Source organism: Ascaphus truei, chromosome 4 (genome assembly GCF_040206685.1).
Source record: "Ascaphus truei isolate aAscTru1 chromosome 4, aAscTru1.hap1, whole genome shotgun sequence".
Taxonomy (NCBI): domain Eukaryota; kingdom Metazoa; phylum Chordata; class Amphibia; order Anura; family Ascaphidae; genus Ascaphus; species Ascaphus truei.
In genome coordinates this window covers 249,992,421-250,015,086 of record NC_134486.1, presented here as the reverse complement: position 1 = coordinate 250,015,086, position 22,666 = coordinate 249,992,421, and the positions used below count along the sequence as shown (strand labels likewise).

The 22,666-nt window shown below is 45.6% G+C and overlaps 1 protein-coding gene across 8 annotated transcripts in view; it reads right to left on the bottom strand.

The window, feature by feature from the left end:
* Window positions 1-22,666, bottom strand: part of NCOA7 (nuclear receptor coactivator 7) — a 227,631-nt gene that overhangs the window by 134,006 nt on the left and 70,959 nt on the right. For all 8 annotated transcript variants that reach the window (XM_075597253.1, XM_075597252.1, XM_075597254.1 and 5 more), the window contains one exon: window positions 1,455-1,657. In XM_075597253.1, coding sequence (XP_075453368.1) covers window positions 1,455-1,657 — 203 coding nt within the window. The remainder of the gene's footprint in view (window positions 1-1,454; window positions 1,658-22,666) is intronic.

Genomic DNA, 22,666 nt, shown 5'->3' with positions numbered 1-22,666 from the left:
TATTAATGTATTGGTGGTAAAGAGAAGGATGCTGGTATGTCAGCCACGAAGAAAGGGGAAATAAAGAATATAAGGTAAGAGGATTAACATGTGGAACTACCATATTCAATAAGGTCTTTCATTCTAAAGAGGAAATGGCAATTGTTTAACTTCATGCAAGACTATGTGCCTCAGTTTTAAAAAACCATAAAAATATATCATTTTTGTTATTTTCTTCTAAGCTAATAAAACATTTCTTCTTATTATATCAATCTTTTTTAATGGCAGGAAAAGGTGGAAGACGGAGGATTCAACTGCGCTTGGACAGCGAGAAACTTCTAACAAGTATAAAGATGTAAAAACGCTGAATCCCTCCCCTTTGTGTTCTCTCCTACATGTTTCCTATTCTTACTCTTGACCGTAGCTCATTTGCAGGCAATAGGCTGCTGTCTGCATGGGCTTCACTTGATCCCCCAACTACTGCCTCTTTCCCTGAGCCCTATGGGCACCTTCAGTGTTGGGCCCTGGCAGCCCATTCTCCCTCTCTCCTCAGTGCAGAGGGAGCGGGAGCGTTGCTTTCACAGATCAGAGATTCTTGCTGCTTCCTCCGCTCAGCTGTTTTATGATCATACACTTATGAATAAGGTCCCGTTCCTCTCTAGTTCCGAAAAAGAGGTGAGTGGCAAATAAGTGTGAAGTTATTGCTGTGTGTTGGGTCAAATCAATAGTTATGAATGAAATGTTGTGATATCTTTCAGTGGACCAATATAAGTGTTCTTCATCAATTATATGATTGTGTTTTATTAATGTTTCCTTCCCTTAATGTTGCTACAGAACACTTCAAGAAGAACACTATGAGGTTTTGAAAGCTTCGTACACTAATAATTTAATCTATGTTGAGCTACTAAAAGGTATCATAACAACAACCTATCTACATCAATATAGCTACTAGAACTGTACCTCAAATCGTCGGGATAAGAGGTGAACGTTTAGGAATATGGGCATACAATGTTGAAGTGGTCTTTATCTGCCATCATCTTATGTCAGCGGGCAATATTGTTAGCAAAAAAATTAAATAAGTTAAAAACGAAGCAAGAGAGCTGCTTAGCATGTTGGGGATTCACTGGTCTTTGTACCAGCTAGCAAAGGTCATGCTTTTATACTGAGGATTATTCTTTTGTGGCTACTTGTAATCCCCACTGTACTTAACGAAGGCACTGACGAAGCCTTCCACTTGTATTCAGACCAAGGGCTGCTATCTGCCGTTCCATGGCTCACTGTTTTCAGGTTTGCAGTAGATTAATGGATGGTGCCAGATGAAAATGTGTTGCTGGCATAATAATGGGTTCCATAATGCTACATACTCACGCAAGTAAAATCAAGTACAGGTAAATAGCAGTGATTCATTAAAGTTTTCCTGCTGTGTGCAGATATGGAAGGGGTAGTCCCAACACTGTGGAATTTATACTACTCACCAGTACTGCATCTTTTAATGTCACCTCGTCTGAGTGGTTTCACTTGGATTCTTTTCTTTTTCTTCTCTTCTTCTGAATCCTTCTCGGTAATATGTCCTAGAATTACTTTTAATGCATCGTCCTTCTGAGTGGAAGCTGAACTGACATGTGAATTAGCTGAATTGGGCTCTGCAATCTGCTTTGCCTGACGCTTCTTCTTCAACCTTCAAGAGAAAAGAAACCCTATTACCTTCTAATATAAATGTTATGCCGGTAATTAACCATTTTTAGCATACAATAAAATAATGCAATAGCTGCTGTTATATGAAGGGAGAAGGTGCACCCACTGTCCGTGGTTATGATACAAGCAGATTGTAGAAGCACCATCTATACCGTCAATTATATAACATGCTGTCTTTTAGAGCCTTTGACAAACAGACTTTTTTTTCTAGTCTTCAGCATATAACATTAGTCTGTCCAGCTGATGAATGCCTTCTCAGGATGTGGAATTACAGTAATGCACATATATATCATGGGAAAAGTGATACTTGCTGCAATTTTAGAAAATCACACTATGATTGCCCTAACTCCTTCTGCTGCCACACTTCATATTGCCAGCACGCTAAAACTGTAACAAGGCCACTTGAAAACACCAAAACGTTATTAAAACATCACAAAAATGTCTGTATCATATATATGTAGCCCTTTTTCTGAACCCTCCCAAAGGAACTACTGGTCACTGTACAACACCTGCGGCTCCAGGAGATCTGAGCCTCTGCTAGCTGGGAGCCTGGGGTAACACTCATACACTTACTTAGCGCAGCGCCTCCACTTACCTAGGATCCCCGTGATGTGAGATTCCCCTGGGCAAGAAACATACAACACCATATGATTGTAACTGGTTTTACTAATAATAATGAACGGTAGCAATAACACAACATGTACACTTATACTCTAACGGTATAACCTTAACGTGTAACCTTAGTGGCTCGGCCACTCATCAGGAGCAACGTCTCCGTCCCCTCACCGCGTGCCCCACACACAATGTCCATATATATTAATGTGATGGTATAGGCTCAGTTCTTTAACCACTCGCTCAGTGTTCCTAAAGAGTTTAGCCTGAGGCGGGATCAGCGCCTGTTGACCGGTGTTGGTGCACTTGTTGTTATAGTACCTTCCGGTCACGGCGGTGACCAGTACCTCTTTGCAAAGGGTCAGATGAATCAGCGGTCTGTCTCCTGGGTCTCAATGTCCAGCCGTCTGGTCCCAGACGACTCGCCAGCAGACCTGCTCCGCACGCTTGTCCCTTTGTCCCTAGCTGGTACGCAGAAAGGTGATGCTCGATACTACTATAGGCCGTCCCTGCAGCACAGCAACCTTTGGTGTCTTCAGGGAACACTCCTAGGGGCCTATGGGGTAGCCTGTCCTATGCAGGTGGGTCATTGACCCCCTGCACCCACACTACCTTTCTCTTCACCACCCGGGTCCCCTCTGACTACTACTCCCTAACCTCTGCAGCAAACACACTGAACCTGCAGCAACCCACTGCACTCATTCTGAACCTGCAGCAACCCACTGCACTCACTCTGAACCTGCAGCAACCCACTGCACTCACACGGTACCTGCAGCAACCGCACTGCACACACACTGAACCTGCAGCAACCCACTGCACTCACACGGTACCTGCAGCAAATGTACTGCACTCACACTGAACCTGCAGCAACCCACTGCACTCACTCGGTGCCTGCAGCAACCCACTGCACTCACACGGAACCTGCAGCACCCACTGCACTCATTCGGTACCTGCAGCCAACCTTGTACCTGCAGCTACACTGCACACACACTGAACCTGCAGCAACCCACTGCAGCCAACCTGGTACCTGCAGCTACACTGCACACACACACTGAACCTGCAGCAACCCACTGCACTCACACGTTACCTGCAGCAACCGCACTGCACTCACTCGGTACCTGCAGCAACCCACTGCACTCACTCGGTACCTGCAGCAACACTGCACTGCACACACACACTGTGCCTACTTGTCAGCGCTCACAGCACTACCAGCCGTGACACTGACAAGACTGCACCCTCACACCTAAGGGCAGGGTCCCTAACCTAGGGGCCGTCCCTCAGTACCTACCCCCTACCCTGGTGGGGATTGGGGCCTGCCTGGGATCTGGGGAACTACCTTACCTGTGTAGGAGCCACTTGCTCCCTACCCCCTTCCTGCTCCCAGCTCCAACTGCCAAACGTGGTCCCCGCAACATTGTAGCCTTCCTCCACAGGAGAAGCTGCAAAACCCTATTTGCTGGCTGGCTGCACGTGATGCGGGTGAAAGGGCAATCCCCAGAGGCTGCTGGGAATTGTAGTCCACTCAGAACCTCTTTAGAATTGGGACCGCGTGCGCTACCCTTACTGCGCCTGCGCGACCAATGTGCACGCTTGCGCAACCTGTCATGGCGGCCCCCGCTAGCCGGGTACGCCGCAGAGACTCCGGGGACGCGGAGCGCTCCCTGCTCCGGCCCCCACCTTTGCGTTGTGCCGGCGGGTCCGTCGCTGCCTCCGGCGGCACCCGCGATCACTCGGCACGCTACAGAGGGGGTCTCTGGAGGCAAAATAAGACCGGGGCTACATATATATATATGTAGCCCCCTGTAAACAGCTCAGGCTATACCTATCTTCCTTCTACTGTGATAAGTCCTGTTAAGATCAGGCGCCAGTAATCATCATGGGTTTTCCCCCTTCATAGCCCTAACCTGAGTGGTAGACGCAGGCCTGGACTCTGCTGCAGGCGTGAGCAAGAGGGGAGGCTCTGCTGACACCATGAGGGGAGGGGCTAGCTCTATATTTAGCAGCCCACTCTGGTGAGTGGTGTTGTTCTTCTTCTTTGCTTTGGTGCCGTGTTCCTCTTTTTGATGGTTCTTCGGAAGAGAGAGTAGCTTAGGAAGAGTTCGAGTGAACAGTGATATCGAGAGTCTAGAGTTGCTGAGTATTATGCCGTGAGCCACGAATCCTGCGGAACGGTCCGAGGAGGCTGCGGGCTCCCCGGCGCAGCATGCCGGATGAGAGCGAGAGGAACTGAAACGATCAGCGTCTATAAGTAGAGCTGATAGAATTATAGACTGGTGGACCAATGCCCTCACCCCACTGCCAGGAGTGATGGGGGGAGAATTCAAGACCCACCTCGAGGCTAACCTTGGAGGTGGGCCACGGGGTATTGAAGCCCTACAGTACCGACACACTTTATTGCAGTGTGGTCGGTACCGCAAGCCGGGATATTTCCCGGCTTGCTTGTGGCGCGCGCGTCTTCGGGAGCCTGCGCCCCCTGCACGCGCGTCCAGGGCTCCCCGAGGGAGCCCTGGTGTCCCGCGATCTGCGGGACGGCGGCAGGGGGTTCCGGGGGACCCGGCGGACCCGGTAGCGGTAGGGAGAGCGCCCCGATGCTGCGGCCAAGAACGGGCAAATGCTCGAATAAACTTGGCCGCAGCAGTAGCTCAGACCATCCTGTCGGAAGAGTGACTTGGAGAGGAGGAAGCCTTTGGGCGGAGGTGAGCGGTGTATACCCAGTCCTGGCGATTGTATTGCGGCTGCTGGAAGCCTTATCGTTGGGATATCGTTGCTCTGTCAAATAAAGAGACTGTTCTGCACCCGTAAAGACGGTGTGTGATTTGGAGAGTATAACCCTGGGACCTGAGGGGTTCTTATATACCGGTCCTGTCCCATTACCCTGGGAGTATATGCACCACTAAGAGATCATGGAGGCTATCACCCCAGAAGCCCGGTCCTGGCTCCCCTACAACACCGCGGGAAGCTCAGGCCCTCCTGTTCCTAACAGGTACGCACCCCACCGCATGTAATCAGCCCAATGTACCCTAGCCACCACCGTAGAGTCTGGGGTGGAGGGGGGGGGGGGGGAAGCAGGGTTATATATATATATATATATACACACACATGTAGAGGTATCAGTACCGTGTTAGCCGAGCTTCAATAATAAAAAAATTAATAGATGATACCGTTCTGTGGCTAACGAAATGCTTTTATTTGTGCGAGCTTTCGAGATACACTGATCTCTTCTTCCAGCGATGTTACAATGAATGAAGCAAGCAGAAGCTATACTATAAACAGTGTCTCTTGGAATGTTATCTGTGCTGGTCCTTCCCCGGTGTGGATGTGTTTTATGGCTAGAGGTGTCAAAGGTTCCTGAAAGCAAGTGAAGAAAGAGTGTGTATGTGTATCTGTGTGAATATAAATGAATGGAGAGCCCACAGTATATACAGTGCTTTATATACAGGGTAACCAGGGAAATCCAGGTAACAAAGAGACAGCACACCGCAATATAATGAAGTAAATAAAGTGTATTAACAACACAGGGCAGCCAATGTTTCGATCCTCAGAGTGGGACCCACTCTACTATGGCTACTCTAACCATAAAACACATCCACACCGGGGAAGGACGAGCACAGATAACATTCCAATAGACACTGTTGTTAAGTAAGGATAGAAAAATGGTGCTCAAAGTGCTGTGTGTGTGTTTCTGAAGGGAGGGAGAGCACTGGGTATTAAGGTATCAATTAATTGTATGTATACTCAGTCCATAGTAATGGGGGGGCACCAAAGAAACCCTGAAGGTTGGGGTAGATTGTCCTGGGACACCCTCCTCCACCTCATTGGGATAGCCCCTTGTGAGTACTCACTGTCTCAATCACCTCCAGAGTCTCCCTTCCAATGCGTGCTGCTGTATAGAGTAAAGTCCAGAAATGTAGGTGTGCAGCGCACAGCATCCAAACGAGAGCAGGTCTGGCAAAAACTTTCTTTATTTAGCAAGGCATAAAATTGGGGGACGCAGCCCTTCAACGCGTTTCGTGCAAAGCACTTTGTCAAGTGCCTTTACACAATATACAGCCACTTAAATACAGATGACCGGTCAAATCTCGCGATATGTGGTGACGTCATCAGACTGCCACTAGCCAATGAAAATTATATCCCTCGCGCATGCGCGCCGCGATCGAGCCCCGTGATAATGACACCTACATTTCTGGACTGTTGTTAAGTATACCTTCTGCTTGCTTCATTGATTGTAACATCGCCGGAAGAAGAGATCAGTGTATCTCGAAAGCTCGCACAAATAAAAGCATTTCGTTAGCCACAGAACGGTATCATCAATATTTATTTTTTGATTATATATATATATATATATATATATATATATATATATATATATATATATATAAAAAGAAATAAACGATACCGTGTAGATCTCACGAAATCAGGAGACAGCACTCAATCTTGCAGTAGAAATAGTGTATTAGAAGCAAGGCACAGAAATACAGTATATAAAACGGAATTAGCCGTGTTATTCCAGTTGCGATAGTGCAGAATAAATGAATTCTTCAGTAGTAGGTGATATCTTTCTTATTTGGACTAACAATTTATGTCATAGGACAAGCTTTCAAGAGTTCTCCTCTCTTCCTCAGGTCAGCAATACCAGTACCAGCAAGACCAAACTCACAAAGTAATTATAATGAACACAGGCTGGCAGTTTAAATAGGTCCACATAAATGCAACCAACAATGAGAAAGTATAAACAGCTAATAGTCAATTCAGAACATCTGCAATCAACAGATATGCTAGTTCTAATAAATACATACTAGTGGTAATAGATGTTAAATGGATATAATAAATATATATACACGGAAATAGCCGTCTTAGTCCAGTTGCGATAGTGCAGAATAAATGAGTTCTTCAGTATTAGGTGATATCATTTTTATTTGGACAAACATTTTATGTCATAGGACAAGCTTTTGAGAGTTCTCTCTTCTTCAGGGCTAAATACTCATTAACAAAGGAATCTATGGCTAAAACAGTGTTGGGGAGAGCAGGATAAAAAAGAAAATAAAACAACAGAGATGTACTGTAGATACCGATCTTATCTATAGTACATCTCAGTTGTTTTTTTTCCCCCTACTCTCCCAAACACTGTTTTAGCCATAGATTCCTTTGTTAATCAGTATTGCCGACTTGAGGCAGAGAGGAGAACACTCGAAAGCTTGTCCTATGACATAAATTGTTAGTCCAAATACAAAAAGGTGTAACCTATACACCATAATACATTTATATATATATATATATATATATATATATATATATATATATATATATATATATATTTAATGAATAGACTATACCGTTCTGTGGCTAACTAAATGCTTTATTTGTGCGAGCTTTCGAGATACACTTATCTCTTCTTCCTGCAGTGTTACAATGAATAAATCAAGGTTTAACTTAAAAACTGTCTCTTGGAATGTTATCTGTGACTGAAGCCTATCCCTCCCCCCTGTGCTGTATGCGATTTATAACTTGAGGTGTTAAATAGTCCCTGAATGTTAGTGATGTAAGAGTGTGTGTGTATGTCATCAAAATGTGGAAGATACCACATTGTACCGCACTCAAATGAAGCTGAAGGAATTACTGAAAAAACAGGCACAACTAGACAGTGATATCATCTTCCTCAGCAAATGCAAAAAGGAGCATCTGATCCTAAAAGGACTCGTCCTAAAAAACCCATTTGCAAACACATACAACACAAAATTCTCCCAATAACTGTGCACCAGGACCTCTGAAAAATTAAGGAACCATCTGATTAGCATCTTTATACTATAAAATAGAAACGGACCAATCCTAGAGGCAGACTCTGACACAAATTGGACTTATAAACTACAAACTGCTGTAGACATATACTGGTTAAGGCTGTGGCCCCGCTGGCGCTGACCGCGCTCATGCTTGAGAGCGGTGACGTCACCAGCTCTCCAAGCATGAGTGCAGGGTGTCCTGGCTATTTTTCAAGTGTGCACGAGGGGGCATTGGGGGCTTGCAGAGCGAGCTTGAAACTCACTTTTGTTTGTCTCCACAAGCGCCAAGCTTGGGAGAGTGTGCGTGCTCGCGCATGAGCGCACCGCGTGAGCGGGGACTGGACAGTTTTAATTGTATATATACAGTGGTGTGAAAAAGAAAGTACATCCTCTTTGAATTCTATGGTTTTACATATCAGGACATAATAACAATCATCTGTTCCTTAGCAGGTCTTAAAATTAGGTAAATACAACCTCAAATGAACACCAACACATGACATATTATACCGTGTCATGATTTATTTAACAAACATAAAGCCAAAATGGAGAAGCCATGTGTGAAAAACTTCAGCGGCCCTGAATACAGGCATTACCAATATGATTAGAATTAATAGTGACCAACAATACATTTTCAAGGAAGTACATATGGTACACAACATATAGGGGCCTATGCAGAGAGCAGCGAATTTTAAAATTGGCGAATTTATTAAAAAGTAGCTTTTTTGGAGAGTTTTAATCTCCATATGCAGAAAAGTGCGAATTCTGCTATGTTTAACATGGATGCGTGTGGCGAGTTTAAATTGGCGAGATGCGCGCTTCAGAAATGTGTTAAAACAAATTCGCGCCCTTTTTTTTCCCTTTGCAATGGCCGCGAGCGGCAGTTTTTTTTGGCGAGGCAAAACGGAGACAATCGCGCCATTTTATTGGCGCGAACAGCCGCTAGATGCCGTTCGCGCCTCTCTGCATACGGATATTTTTTAAACTGGCGAGATTGCGGTTCTCGCCAGCCGCGAGGCGAGTTTTACAAATAGAAAAGAAGAATTGGCGCGTTTTTCGGAACTCGCCATTTTCTGCTGCTTTCTGCGCGATTTTCTCCAAAAAATGGCGAATTTCGAAATAGCGCTGCTCTCTGCATAGGCCCCATAATGTTTAACACACAGTAACTATCTTGTAAAACAGGGGTGCGCAAACTTTTTTGTTTTTCGCCCTCCCGTCTGCTCGCCCCCTCTGCTCGCCCCCCACCTACCTTATTTCCGGCCTCGGCCGCATCATCTGACATCACGACGTCATGTGATATCGCGTTGTTGCCATTTGACCCTGCGGCGTCATTTGACTCCGCATTGTCATGACGACACGGCACCAGAAGCCGCCGGAGAGCAGGTAAGAAGCATACACAGGCCTTGCGTGCTCCCCAGGAATTTTATTTAAATGTTGTGGGGAAGAGCGCGGGGCATCTGTAAGCGCCGCACACACAAAATGTTACGTCCCCAGCTTACCCTATTATCTGAACAAAAGTGTATAATATATATTCCTAACATTCCTTATAAATCAAATGCCTTTCTTAAATATAATTTTTTTTTTATAAACTTACTTACCATATCCCAATCCTTGAAATGTGGGATGTTTTATAATTAAAAAAATACAAACTATAATAAATGACTATGTGAGTGCAATACTTATCGTGTTTTGTGTGAATATTAGTGAAAATACAATATCACAATACTAGCGCTCTTCTGTGCATGTCCTTCTCTTTTGATATTTAAACTGCAGGGTGGGAACGGAAGCCCCCATGCTGATGAGCAGGAGCTGGAGACCCAGGCACCGTTTGAAACAAGTAAAAGGCTTTTTGGTGAAGAGAGAGGAATTTCACGTTAGAACTTTCCCTGGATTTATACGTATTTTTGTGGGAATATGTGTCTACCCTGTATTAGTCCATTTCATTGAAAATCTACACATACATCTTATGGATACATATTGTACTTTTATTGGTGGCCTCCACATATTTCAATAAGTGTATATATTTCAAGTCTATATATATTTTTGGAATATATTTTTTGGTTTATGTACAAACAAAATAAGTTATGGTGAGTTTAAATAATAAAAAAAATTGACCTCTCCCCCCCCTGCCCCCTACACCGTACAAAACAGCTTTCTCTGGGTGGGTTTACTACCCACTTCTTTGATCCAGGCTGTGCTGAAAAAGCTGTGTAGGCATAAGCTACTAAGGGTTTCTTAAAATGGGCAAGAAGCAAAGAGTGACACACTGTGAATGCTCATTGCATGTCATTTCCCAGAATCCCTGGCTGCAGTAGAAGCACTGTATGCTGAGGGATAATGGGGAAAGCAGGGTTGCAGACCAGTCGGAGCTCACAAGTTGTATTTTTATTTGGTATATGTAGCAGTAGCACAACCAGTGGGGGGGAGGGGAGGGGCGGCATTTGCACCCTGCCAAGAATTACAGAAGCCTCACGCTCTTCCTCACATCAATTAAACTGATTGCAGAGGGAGAGAGCGGGCCTCTGTAAGGCCTGGGACATGGTCAGCGCCGTGCTGAGCCATGCTGCTGCTCGGCACTGAGCCCCTGCAGCCGCAATGAGAGCGGCTTTAGCAGGGGCTAGCGCACGCGTCAGCACGCTTGGGGAAGCGTGTGTCTGACGGCGTTTTGAAATTTCCCCGCTTGCCGGAGCGCAGGGCCGGTCACGTGAGCGGTTCGCCCAATGAGGGCGAACCAGCTCCGTGACGTCACTGGCCTGCCCCGTGACGTCACTGGCCTGCCCCCTGATGGCGCGCTGTGTAAGGCCTCAGCGCGCCTCAGCACGTTTGAGAGGCACTATGTCCCAGGTCTATGAGAGCAGCCTTCCTGAATTGACGTTGCAGCGCTATGTGATTCTGCGTCGTCATGGGGATGTGACGCCACATGGAGACACGTTGCTATTACAACAGGCCGCCACACGATGTCATAACACCGCAACGTTGCGGGACGAGGGCCGGCAGGTAAGTGAAATGCCCGGATACAGTAGCTCGACTGGATGGACATTATGGACGAATTGTAATGTAGACATTTACCCCAAAAAACTTTGCACCCCCCCCCCCATAGGAATTTCTGCTTGTGTTACTTGTAACCCATTTGGGTATAGTTACACAAGGAATTTTCTATATACTTTTCCAGTGATACTTTCACATAGCTTCCACTATGTTTCTTTATTCACTTTATTGAAAGAGTCAAGAGAGATTGATACACGTATAAGTAGCAGCTTATTATTCACGGCTACGTTAATGTCTTTTTTTCTGTGTAGTGCTAAAAATACAGCACACAAGGGGTTAACTTTCTTTTTTTTTTTTTTTTTTTTTTTTTTAATAACTATTTTTTTCAACTGTAATTAAAAACTTGCCTGAGCATTTATTTGTCAATAAAATAAGGAGATCTTTAGATAATGGTGATATCCTTAGTACCAGAGCTTAACTTGGTTCAGGCCTTTATGGCCCAACTAAAGGATCTGTTTATATTATGGATGTCTGAGACCCCGGGTGGTAGCTTCAAAGAGGGGGTTGTAAATTCCTGAAATCTCTACCCACCCCCCCTCCCCCCCCCCCTTTTGATTAGCAGAGTAAGTGAGAAAAGTTCAATATTCTTCTCCTTACAGGTATACAAAATATCAGATATTTCACGTATAATGTGCCTCCCAAAGGATGTAAAAAAATATATCAAACATGACAGGATCGTTAGGTGCATATCTCAGATACCTGTTGGCTTATACAAAAGTACAACTTGCATTGGCAAAAGTGATATCTACACCTTCGGGAGAATCATGCAAACACATTAATGAAGGTAGCATTATTCAGGGTATTGCGGGGAGAACATTTTAGGGTGTTACATACTTTTTAATTCATTCTCTCTCCCAAGTCATAAATGTCGCAGGATAAAAACCATGCAAATTAGAATGCAACATGGAGGGAGGTGTTTTGCGCCAATAAACACAGGGATTCTTCTATTTTAACTGCAAGCCCTCTTTGTAGGAACTGCTATTGTCATTAGGGTTGCCAGGTGGCTTGTCCAAAAATACTGGACAAAATGGTGAATCGTTCGTGAGGAAGAATGTTATTTATAAATGACCTGACTGTTATGCAATTTTTTCTAAATTTCCCTCCCAAGTATTCACCAATTTATATTCTGTTTCGTAAAAAAAATCTGGGGAGGGGTCTTGGGAGGGAGTGCCCTTCCAAGGATTTTTTTTTAAGGAAATAGAATACGAAATAGTGCAAATTTGTGCATGCTGCGAGTGAAATTTAGAACAAATGACGTAATGGTCAGATCATTTATAAATAACTTACCTGCAGTCATACTGTACATGGCGAGCAACTGATCTGACTGCTCCTCCCACAAATTCCAAGGTTGTTGCACCCCTTCCTCATCCTCTCTCTGCCCCCTTATCCTCTCACCCTCCCACGTCCTCTCACCCCCTCCCCTCATCCTCTCTCTCTCCTCCCTTCATCTGTCTCATCCCCCCTCCCTTCATCCTCTCTCATCCCCCCTCCCTTCATCCTCTCTCATCCCCTCTCCCCCTCATCCCCCCTCCCTTCATCCTTTCTCATCCCCTCTCCCTCTCATCCCCCCTCCCTTCATCCTCTCTCACTACCCTCCCTTCATCCTCTCTCATCCCCCCTCCCTTCATCCTCTCTCATCCCCTCTCCCTTCATCCTCTCTCATCCCCTCTCCCTTCATCCTCTCTCATCCCCTCTCCCTTCATCCTCTCTCAATACCCTCCCTTCATCCTCTCTCGTCCCATCTCCCCCTTCATCCTCTCTCATCCCCTCTCCCTTCATCTTCTCACCCCCTCTCCCCTCATCCTCTCTCACTACCCTCCCTTCATCCTCTCACCCCCCCCCTTCATCCTCTCACCAAGTCACGTGCTCACTGGTGTGGCATACGTGACATTAACAGTAATACATACATTTATCTTTATCTGGTGGAGGCATTTCTTCACCCCAGTCGCTTTTTAGCACACTTCCCACACGCACACCTATGTATAGTTATAGGAGTTTTAGAAGTTTGCAACAGAACGTTAGTGTTGCTGTTTTCATATGCTATCTTTGAGTATGGGTCTGAGGTTTGAGTCATTTCTGTTTGCCTTGACGTCTTTTTATGCATAAGATTTTTTTTTATATACTTGCATGTAATAATATACTGACGTGCCCGCCTGACAACGCTCACAATAACTCCCTCCTCACCATCAAAGAATCCTTCAATATACTGTAGTACTATTTGCTTTGCATCCTTGTAAAGACCCCTATAACATTGTGAGGATTTACAGCACATTTTTTGCACTCCCCTTTAGGAAATGTTAAATATTTACAAGAAAGCACATATTGGTACAGCTTTTAAACAAGACAGGCTGCTAAAGCCACCATTTTTCATAAAATTAGCCTTCCCAGAAAAGCACAGAAGGCAATATGAAATAAACTATTGTTTTAACAGATTAAAATAATGCATTGTGAATAATGACACTTTTACGTCATGTTCAGATACAGCATTAGTTTGTTACCAAAAGTATGGCGTTATAGACAGCACCCCAGATGTAAAGAGAAAATAGAAAAGAAAGTATTTAAGGTGCAGGGGAACAAAAGGAGAGACCTGAGCCTTCGAAGTACTAATATAGGAAAAAGGTAGGTGTTCCCAGCACTCAATAAAAATAGGAAATAATATTGCAACACTAAGTTGCATCCAAAAAGTGGAATTGTATTGAAAATGAATCAATATGAGAATTTATATACATAGACAGATACAGCATGAATACACATATCTAGGATAAATATACCAATACATGTAAGCCTAACTGGCACATGGGGGAGGGAGGTGAATGGGACAAAGGGGAAACAAAACAAGGGGGGGAGGGGGTAAAAAACAATGAAAAAAATTGCCAAAAAAGGGCAATATAGGGAGTTGATGTGGTGGAAAAAAGGGGGGTAACGTTTCGGGGCTGAATGCCCCTTCCACAGGCCCGTTCCCATGGCACCTCTCAAGAGGGACACGTGTTACTTCCCTTTGACCCAAACCACAAAAGTCTCCCTCCGTAAAAATAGGGAAACTGCACTGAAAGTATCAAATAGATTCTAACGAGAATAGCAAACACTGTAACAGGGAACACCCCAATTAAACCAGATAGTATCAATAGCCTAGAAGGGAGATCAAAATAAGGCTTTGTTGTAAACAATAGCCCTCTATGCAGAAGGTCTAGTCCAAGAGCCGTTAATGGGTATAGTCAGTCTAATACCACAAGCAAGCTTTGCCTCATATAATGAAAAAACATGACCGCCATACGTTACAGGAGCAGAGTTGTCAGTCTTTCTTGAGCAGCTGCTCTGGGAGGTGATGTGGGAACGGGCCTGAGGAAGGGGCATTCAGACCCGAAATGTTGGCCCCCTTTTTTCCACCACATCAACTCCCTATATTGCCCTTTTTTGGCAATTTTTCCCCTTTGCCCCATTCACCGCCCTCCCCCATGTGCCAGTTAGGCTTACATATAGTGGTATAATATTTTTCCTAGATATGTGTATTCATGCTGTATCTGTCTATGTATATAAATTCTCCATATTGATTCATTTTCAATACAATTCCACTTTTTGGATACAACTTATTGTTGCAATATTATTTCCTATTTTTATTGAGTGCTGGGAACACCTATCATTAGTTTGTTACCATAACAATTAACCAAACACTATAACAGTATATGAGCAGTCATCAGCAGGGGCCGGTGATATCTGTCTTACCGGCCCTCCTCCTATGATGCAGCATCATGATGACCTCACATTGTCATGACAACACGTCACCATGTGCTGTTGGGTGTGCCATGACAATGTGACGCTGCAGGAGATCCGGTAAGAGGCCTCAATTGTTGTGGGGAAGAGCGCAGGGCCTCTGTAACCACCATCAAGCTCCCCAAGCCAGTGTCGCTGTCAAGCCCCCAACTCGGCACCAGACCATGGGCCCACCAGTCGTTTGCCCTGTTTCCCGCCAGCCCAATCCGCCCTTGGTCTTAAGTCTGCTTTGGTTATACATAAACCTCAGTTGACATATATATGTAACCCTCTGTATCTGCAGGCAACGCATGATGCTGCCCCTTTAACTGGTATGCTTTCTATAGGACATGTGACTATGATAAGCTAGTAAGAGAGCTGGTGAAGGAGATAGAGAGTGTAATTTTAAGACACTGAGACAGCCATCTTGAGAATCAGAGCTGCATGGAGTTTTGGAGTGTGAGGCTGCTTGCAGATGCACTCTGCACGTGCCTGACAGACCTGGGGAGTGGGGAGAGTGGTGAAGTTGCTGGCCAGTAGGAAAGCACAGTAACACACCACAGTGAGTACTGCCTAGCCCAGAGGAAAAGATCAGGATCCTGCCAGCCCATGGGTCAAAGCCCAGTGTGCATCCAGCCCAGAGGAAAAGGAATTCCCCTGCACTGGAGTAAAGGTTATGTTTTCACACTATCTGTAAGAAGCTCAGGCTTGCAACTAGTACTTTTGAACTAAGAGCACCAAGGAAGTGTTATGACAAATTCCCTGTCTGATCAGCAGGGTAGTGAACTCAGCTGCATTGACTGTACCAGCTGTCTGGGGCGCAGTGCTAGTTAACATTTAGAGGATTGTAAGAACACTGTAGGTGTAGGTACGTGGTGGCCTTAATTATAAGGGTCACGTGAGGATTGTAGCTCTGTGTTTATATATATATATTGTGACGGAAACCAGGGGTTGGTAATAAACTCCATATACAGGGCTCCCAGGATACTGAACAGTTTCTGTCCTGTCTAAGCTGAACAGGGCAGCCTCGTGGTACAGGCACTCCATTCCACAGTTTGTCTGCTGCCTGTTTTCTGTCACCTGTCATGCTGATTAGAGTTCAGGTATATAAGACCTGTTTCCTGTTTCCTCTGAGCCCCGCCCAAGAGCCTGGAAGGCTGCTGAACTGCAGAGGGGTGAGAAAGCCTCTTTCCCAAATCGCTTCATTCATTCTGTTAGTTTGTCTAAAGACTGCAAAGGTACTTATTTTGTTGGTGGAAGTGGACAAGCCACTTCCAACTCTGAGTCAGGGACATCTAAGTTTAAGTTATCGCTCAGACGAGCAGCTTTTTGTTTGGCTTTGTTTTCTGTTTAAACTGTGGCAGTCTCAGTGCCTGGGACTGAATAAACCAGGCATAGCCTGTTTAAAGGAACAGTACGTGACGTCTCATCATTTAACCTACCCTAAAAGACCGTGTTCTAACAGTCCCGGACAGACGGCGGAGCCCCGGAGTAAGCCGTTTGTCACATATGGTGGAGAATGCGGGCAGAACACTGAAAGGTCTGGGGGTTAAAGAACTTTAAAAAAAAAAAAAAAAAAGAAGGTTTTTTTTTCTCTCTCTCCAAACAAGATGGAAGTCGTGGTGAGTGCGCTGGTACGCAATGTCGCTGTCCAGAAAGACGCGAATGAAGCCCAGCAACAGGCGAGTGAAACCCAGCGACAGCTGTTAATAGCCCAGCAAGAGACTAATGCAAACCAGCAAGAGACAAACCGCCTGCTGAGAGAGGAGCAAAAGCGGTTCGCTCAGGGCTTACAGCAGGAACTCGAGATCCTGAGGGGGACTATCAGTAACCTTCCACTGGCAGAGGCAGCCCCAGTTCCGAAAATGACCAGGGCAAGCCACTACCTTCAGAAGATGGGACCCTCGGATGATGTGGAAGCCTATCTTCTCACGTTTGAACGCACGGCACAGAGAGAGGGATGGCCAGAAGCTGAGTGGGCTGGTCTAATCGCACCCTTCCTAAGCGGCGAACCCCAGAAGGCTTACTTTGATCTAGAGCCAGCCGAAGCTAACGTCTATGCAAAATTGAAGTTCGAGATCCTCGCCCGCCTCGGCGTAACCACGGCTGTTCGTGCCCAAAGGTTTCACGCATGGTCCTTCACGATGGATAAAGCCACCCGAAGCCAGATGTATGACCTCATCCACCTCGCCCGGAAGTGGCTACAACCCGAGATCAACTCAGCAAGCCACATCGTGGAACGGTTGGTCATGGACCAGTTCTTGAGGAAACTTCCCTCTGCCTTACGCCGTTGGGTCAGTCGGAGTGACCCCCACAATGCGGATGAGCTTGTGGCCCTTGTAGAAAGGTACAGTGCAGCAGAAGAGCACCCGCAACCCACAGTCGTGGAGCAACCCCACTATCCGAGGTTCCAGGACTCTTCCAGAGACGGTAAAAGGGTACCGGGGTTAAGGGGCGCTGAAGAGCGGCGACCACCTTCACGCCGCTCCAGCAACAGTGGTTCGCACACTAAGGGCAATAGCCAACATGGGGAGCCGGGAAAAGGCTCTAAGTGGGACACAGACTATGTACCTAAATGTGTAAATTGTCATGAAAGGGGCCACACAGCAAAAATCTGCCCACTAAATGATGAGCCCATGCAATGCAACAGCGTGGAACCTTATTCGCTGTTGTCCCAATGTATGGGCCCTAGCCCAGAGGACCCCTTGAATAACCATCTGTGGGCATTTGTAAAGGTTAATGGTAAGAGGGTTCGGGCACTTCTTGACTCTGGGAGTATGGTCACACTAGTGTCCGAATACCTATTGCCCATTAAGAAGAAACAGGTAAACAGTTCACAAAGAGTGGCAATTTGTTGTATACATGGGGATAATCATGAATATTCCACTGTTGATGTTTTTTTTTAAACAGAATTTGGTTCTTTAGATTTCAAGGTGGGTGTTGTACCCAAACTGGCACATGATGTGTTAATAGGGACCGACTTTCCCCATTTTCTAAAAATGTGGTCCCCAGCTCAGAATAGCGCCCAGAGTTCAATAGCAGACCATAACGAAGTGTTAGAAGAAACAAATCCTTTCCCTTTTTCAGAAATGGAGGTTGACGAGGGCCCAAATAAGAAGGGGGAAAAGGAGGAGTGCTGTGAAATTCCCTTCCCCATCACTACTTTGGTAGGGAATACCCCAAATCAAGATGTTGATCAGGCACTTACCACCCCAGTACAGGATAAGACCCTCGCTGACCTAGAGGTCAGTCCTGGGAGTTTTAAGAAGGCCCAGTGGGAGGACCCCACATTAGCGGTAGCAAGGGGAAATATACGGGACCAGAATAGTACTCATGGCCAACCAGATAGGTCACTTGCTTACCCCTACTTCGAGGTAGAGAACGACCTAGTATATCGGGTTGATAAAAGAAAATCAGTTACAACTAAACAATTGTTGGTACCACGGACATTCCGTAACGTAGTATTACACCTCGCACATAGTCATCCATTGGGGGGACACCTAGGGGTGGAAAAGACAAAAGAAAAGGTTCTCCGAAGCTTTTATTGGCCTGGGGTTCTGGCAGAAATTACAAACTATTGTTCCTCATGCCCAGAATGTCAGATCACCGCCCCGTTCAAAGCATACCGCAGCCCATTGGTACCCCTTCCCATAATAGAGGTACCATTTGACCGGATTGCTATGGATCTAGTAGGACCTCTAATAAAGTCTGCTAGGGGACATCAGCATATATTGGTAATATTAGATTATGCTACCCGATATCCGGAGGCAGTTCCCCTACGTAGCACCTCTGCTAAAAACATAGCAAAAGAGTTAGTACTTCTGTTTTCCCGGGTCGGAATTCCTAAAGAGATCTTATCTGACCAGGGAACACCATTTATGTCCCAAGTAACAAAAGAGCTATGTAAACTCCTAAAAATCAAGCATCTCAGAACCTCAGTCTATCATCCACAAACAGATGGTTTAGTGGAAAGGTTCAATAAAACCTTAAAGAGCATGTTACGCCGGGCGGTCGATAAGGATGGGAAAAACTGGGACTGTTTGTTACCATACCTGTTATTTGCCATTAGGGAAGTTCCCCAGTCATCCACAGGCTTCTCCCCGTTTGAACTATTGTATGGCCGACATCCAAGGGGCTTACTGGATATAGCCAAAGAAACTTGGGAACACGAGGTTACCCCTTACAGAAGTGTAATAGAGCATGTTGCCCAAATGCAGGACCGCATTGCTGCAGTCCTACCCATAGTGAGGGAACACATGGAGAAAGCTCAAGAAGCACAAAGGAATACGTATAATAAGGGTGCTAGGGTCAGAATTTTTTTTCCAGGTGATAGGGTACTAGTTCTGGTTCCCACCGTGGAGAGTAAATTCCTTGCTAAATGGCATGGGCCATATGAGGTCTTGGAAAGAGTGGGAGAAGTAAATTATAGGGTAAGGCAGCCAGGTAGGAGGAAACCTGAGCAAATTTACCATATAAACCTACTCAAGCCCTGGAAAGATAGAGAGGTCTTGTTAACCCTAGTACCCCCAGGTCCGTCAGAGAATCAAGAAACTGACCCAGAGGTTAGCATAGCTGAAACACTGTCCGTGCATCAGAAACGAGAGGTCCAGAGTTTAGTGAGAAGGAACAAAGAAATCTTCTCTACACAGCCAGGTAAAACTAACGTAATTAAACATGACATAGTCTCTGAACTGGGGGTCCGAGTTAACCTTAAACCGTACCGAATCCCAGAGGCCAAGAGAGAGGCTATAAGTTTAGAGGTTAAAAAAATGCTAAAACTAGGCGTAATTGAGGAATCCCAAAGTGGGTGGAACAGCCCTATAGTTTTAGTCCCAAAGCCAGACGGTACAACAAGGTTTTGTAATGACTACCGGAAACTAAACGCGGTGTCAAAATTTGATACTTATCCTATGCCCAGGGTGGATGAACTTGTAGAGAGACTGGGCAAAGCCCGATATCTCACAACCCTAGACCTAACAAAAGGGTACTGGCAGGTTCCCCTCACAGAAAGGGCAAAAGAAAAAACAGCCTTCTCAACCCCAGACGGCCTCTTTCAATATAAGGTGCTGCCTTTTGGCTTACATGGAGCTCCCGCCACATTCCAAAGAATGATGGATAAAATTTTAAAACCACATGTTCGGTACGCTGCCGCCTACCTGGATGATGTGGTAATCCATAGTGAAGATTGGCAGTCCCACCTTCCAAAGGTCCAAGCTGTGCTCGACGCAGTTCGGTCTGCTGGACTAACTGCTAACCCCGCTAAATGCACTATTGGTCTGGAGGAGGCCAAGTATCTGGGGTATTCTATTGGTAGAGGGTTACTCAAACCACAAACACTCAAAGTAGAGGCGATACAAAATTGGCCAAGGCCAGTCACAAAAAAACAAGTAAGGACCTTTTTGGGGTTAATTGGCTACTATAGGAGGTTTATTCCCAATTTTGCAACTAAGGCAACCCCACTAACCGACCTCACAAAAGCAAGAGGACCGCTAATGGTAAAGTGGTCCCCCGAAGCCGAACAGGCCTTTAGAAGCCTGAAAGAAGCTCTCTGTGCCCAACCAGTGTTGGTCACACCTGACTTCTCCAAAGAGTTCGTAGTCCAAACCGACGCATCTGAGGTAGGGCTGGGGGCGGTACTCTCCCAGGAGTCTCAAGGGGAGGAGCACCCCATCCTTTATTTAAGTAGGAAACTAAATCCCCAGGAGAAAAATTACTCCATAGTCGAGAAAGAGTGTCTCGCAATAAAGTGGGCTGTAGAGACACTCAAGTATTATCTGTTGGGGAGAAAGTTCCGATTGGTCACAGATCATGCACCCTTACCTGGATGTGTCAAAATAGGGAGAAGAACGCTAGGGTGACCAGGTGGTTCCTAAGCCTACAGCCCTTTAAATTTTCTGTGGAACACAGGTCGGGGCACAAACATGGCAATGCCGACGGGTTGTCAAGGATGCACTCCCTAATATCCATGGTCGCTCACCCCTCGAGGTCTGAGCTGGGGGGGAGGATATGTGACAGAAACCAGGGGTTGGTAATAAACTCCATATACAGGGCTCCCAGGATACTGAACAGTTTCTGTCCTGTCTAAGCTGAACAGGGCAGCCTCGTGGTACAGGCACTCCATTCCACAGTTTGTCTGCTGCCTGTTTTCTGTCACCTGTCATGCTGATTAGAGTTCAGGTATATAAGACCTGTTTCCTGTTTCCTCTGAGCCCCGCCCAAGAGCCTGGAAGGCTGCTGAACTGCAGAGGGGTGAGAAAGCCTCTTTCCCAAATCGCTTCATTCATTCTGTTAGTTTGTCTAAAGACTGCAAAGGTACTTATTTTGTTGGTGGAAGTGGACAAGCCACTTCCAACTCTGAGTCAGGGACATCTAAGTTTAAGTTATCGCTCAGACGAGCAGCTTTTTGTTTGGCTTTGTTTTCTGTTTAAACTGTGGCAGTCTCAGTGCCTGGGACTGAATAAACCAGGCATAGCCTGTTTAAAGGAACAGTACGTGACGTCTCATCATTTAACCTACCCTAAAAGACCGTGTTCTAACAGTCCCGGACAGACGGCGGAGCCCCGGAGTAAGCCGTTTGTCACAATATATATATATATATATATATATATATAATGTTATAATCCATTGCAGTTGTGATGTGTCCAGTTGCTCGTGCCTCACACCATGTGTACCACACACTATAAGAGTTAAACCATAACCCATAGGACTCAGGCCCCCACCTCAGTGACAGGCCCTATAGTCTGAAGGAAAAATAAAGAGGATTTACATATACAACAATAAAAAAAAAATCATTATTTAATGTACACAACAAACACTTGAAAATAGCACTGCAAAAAGTTCTAAAAAGCAGGCAAACGGTAATTACTAAACAAAACTGGCGTGCTGATTACTAAACAAAACTGACGTGCTGAGATATTGTTTTGTAGTGTAAAAGTGACCTCTAACTGTGAGACAATGCTTTTAATCTCTTAACAGGGAATCACAACATTACATCGCGTGGTTCTTGTTAACGACTTGTGGTTGTACTGTTTAATCTCAAACTATACTGCAACTGATATACAGGTTTAACAGAGCTCAACCCTGACGCTTACCATATGTCCTGAAGCACATCTGTATCTGTTTCCAGCAAGCAGCCACAACAATGTTTTGAGCTGTAAACGTAGGAGTTAGCACATCTGATGAAATAGAATGTGTAAATGTGTAAACAACATGAGAGATCCAGGTGGTTCTACTTTTTATACACAAGTGGATCTTGCTGCCAGTGGAAATGGATTCTGCTGCTGATATTAAAGCAGCAATCCTGGTTTAGGGCCGACCTTAGGCTTTGTGTGGTTCAAGGCAGCTTGCTTGCAGCTGGGCCCCTCTGTGAAGAGTGGCCCACCTCCAGCAACGTCACAACTTCTTGACGTCATGTGACATCATTTGATGTTGGTCACCATGACAACACGACGCTACAGGAGGCGGCCTGCTCCAGAGAAGGTAAAATCCCCCTCTCAAAGAAAAAAAAAGCCACAGACACACCTACCTATAGAGTTGCCAGGTGGCTTCTCCAAAAATACTGGACTCAATGGTGAAAGGTGCGTCAGGTCACTATGTCCAGGGAGGAAAATACCGGACACATACATGTCCAGTATTACAGTACCTCTCATTTTTTACTGGACAGAGTATCCAAATACAGGACAGTCCAGTTCAATACCGGACACCTGGCAACCCTACCTATCTACCTCTTGGTAAGAAGCTGCCGGTCCGGGGGCCCTGCGTCCCTCCATCAGCTCTCCCCTCCGGTCGGGTGGAAGTTGGATCCCCAT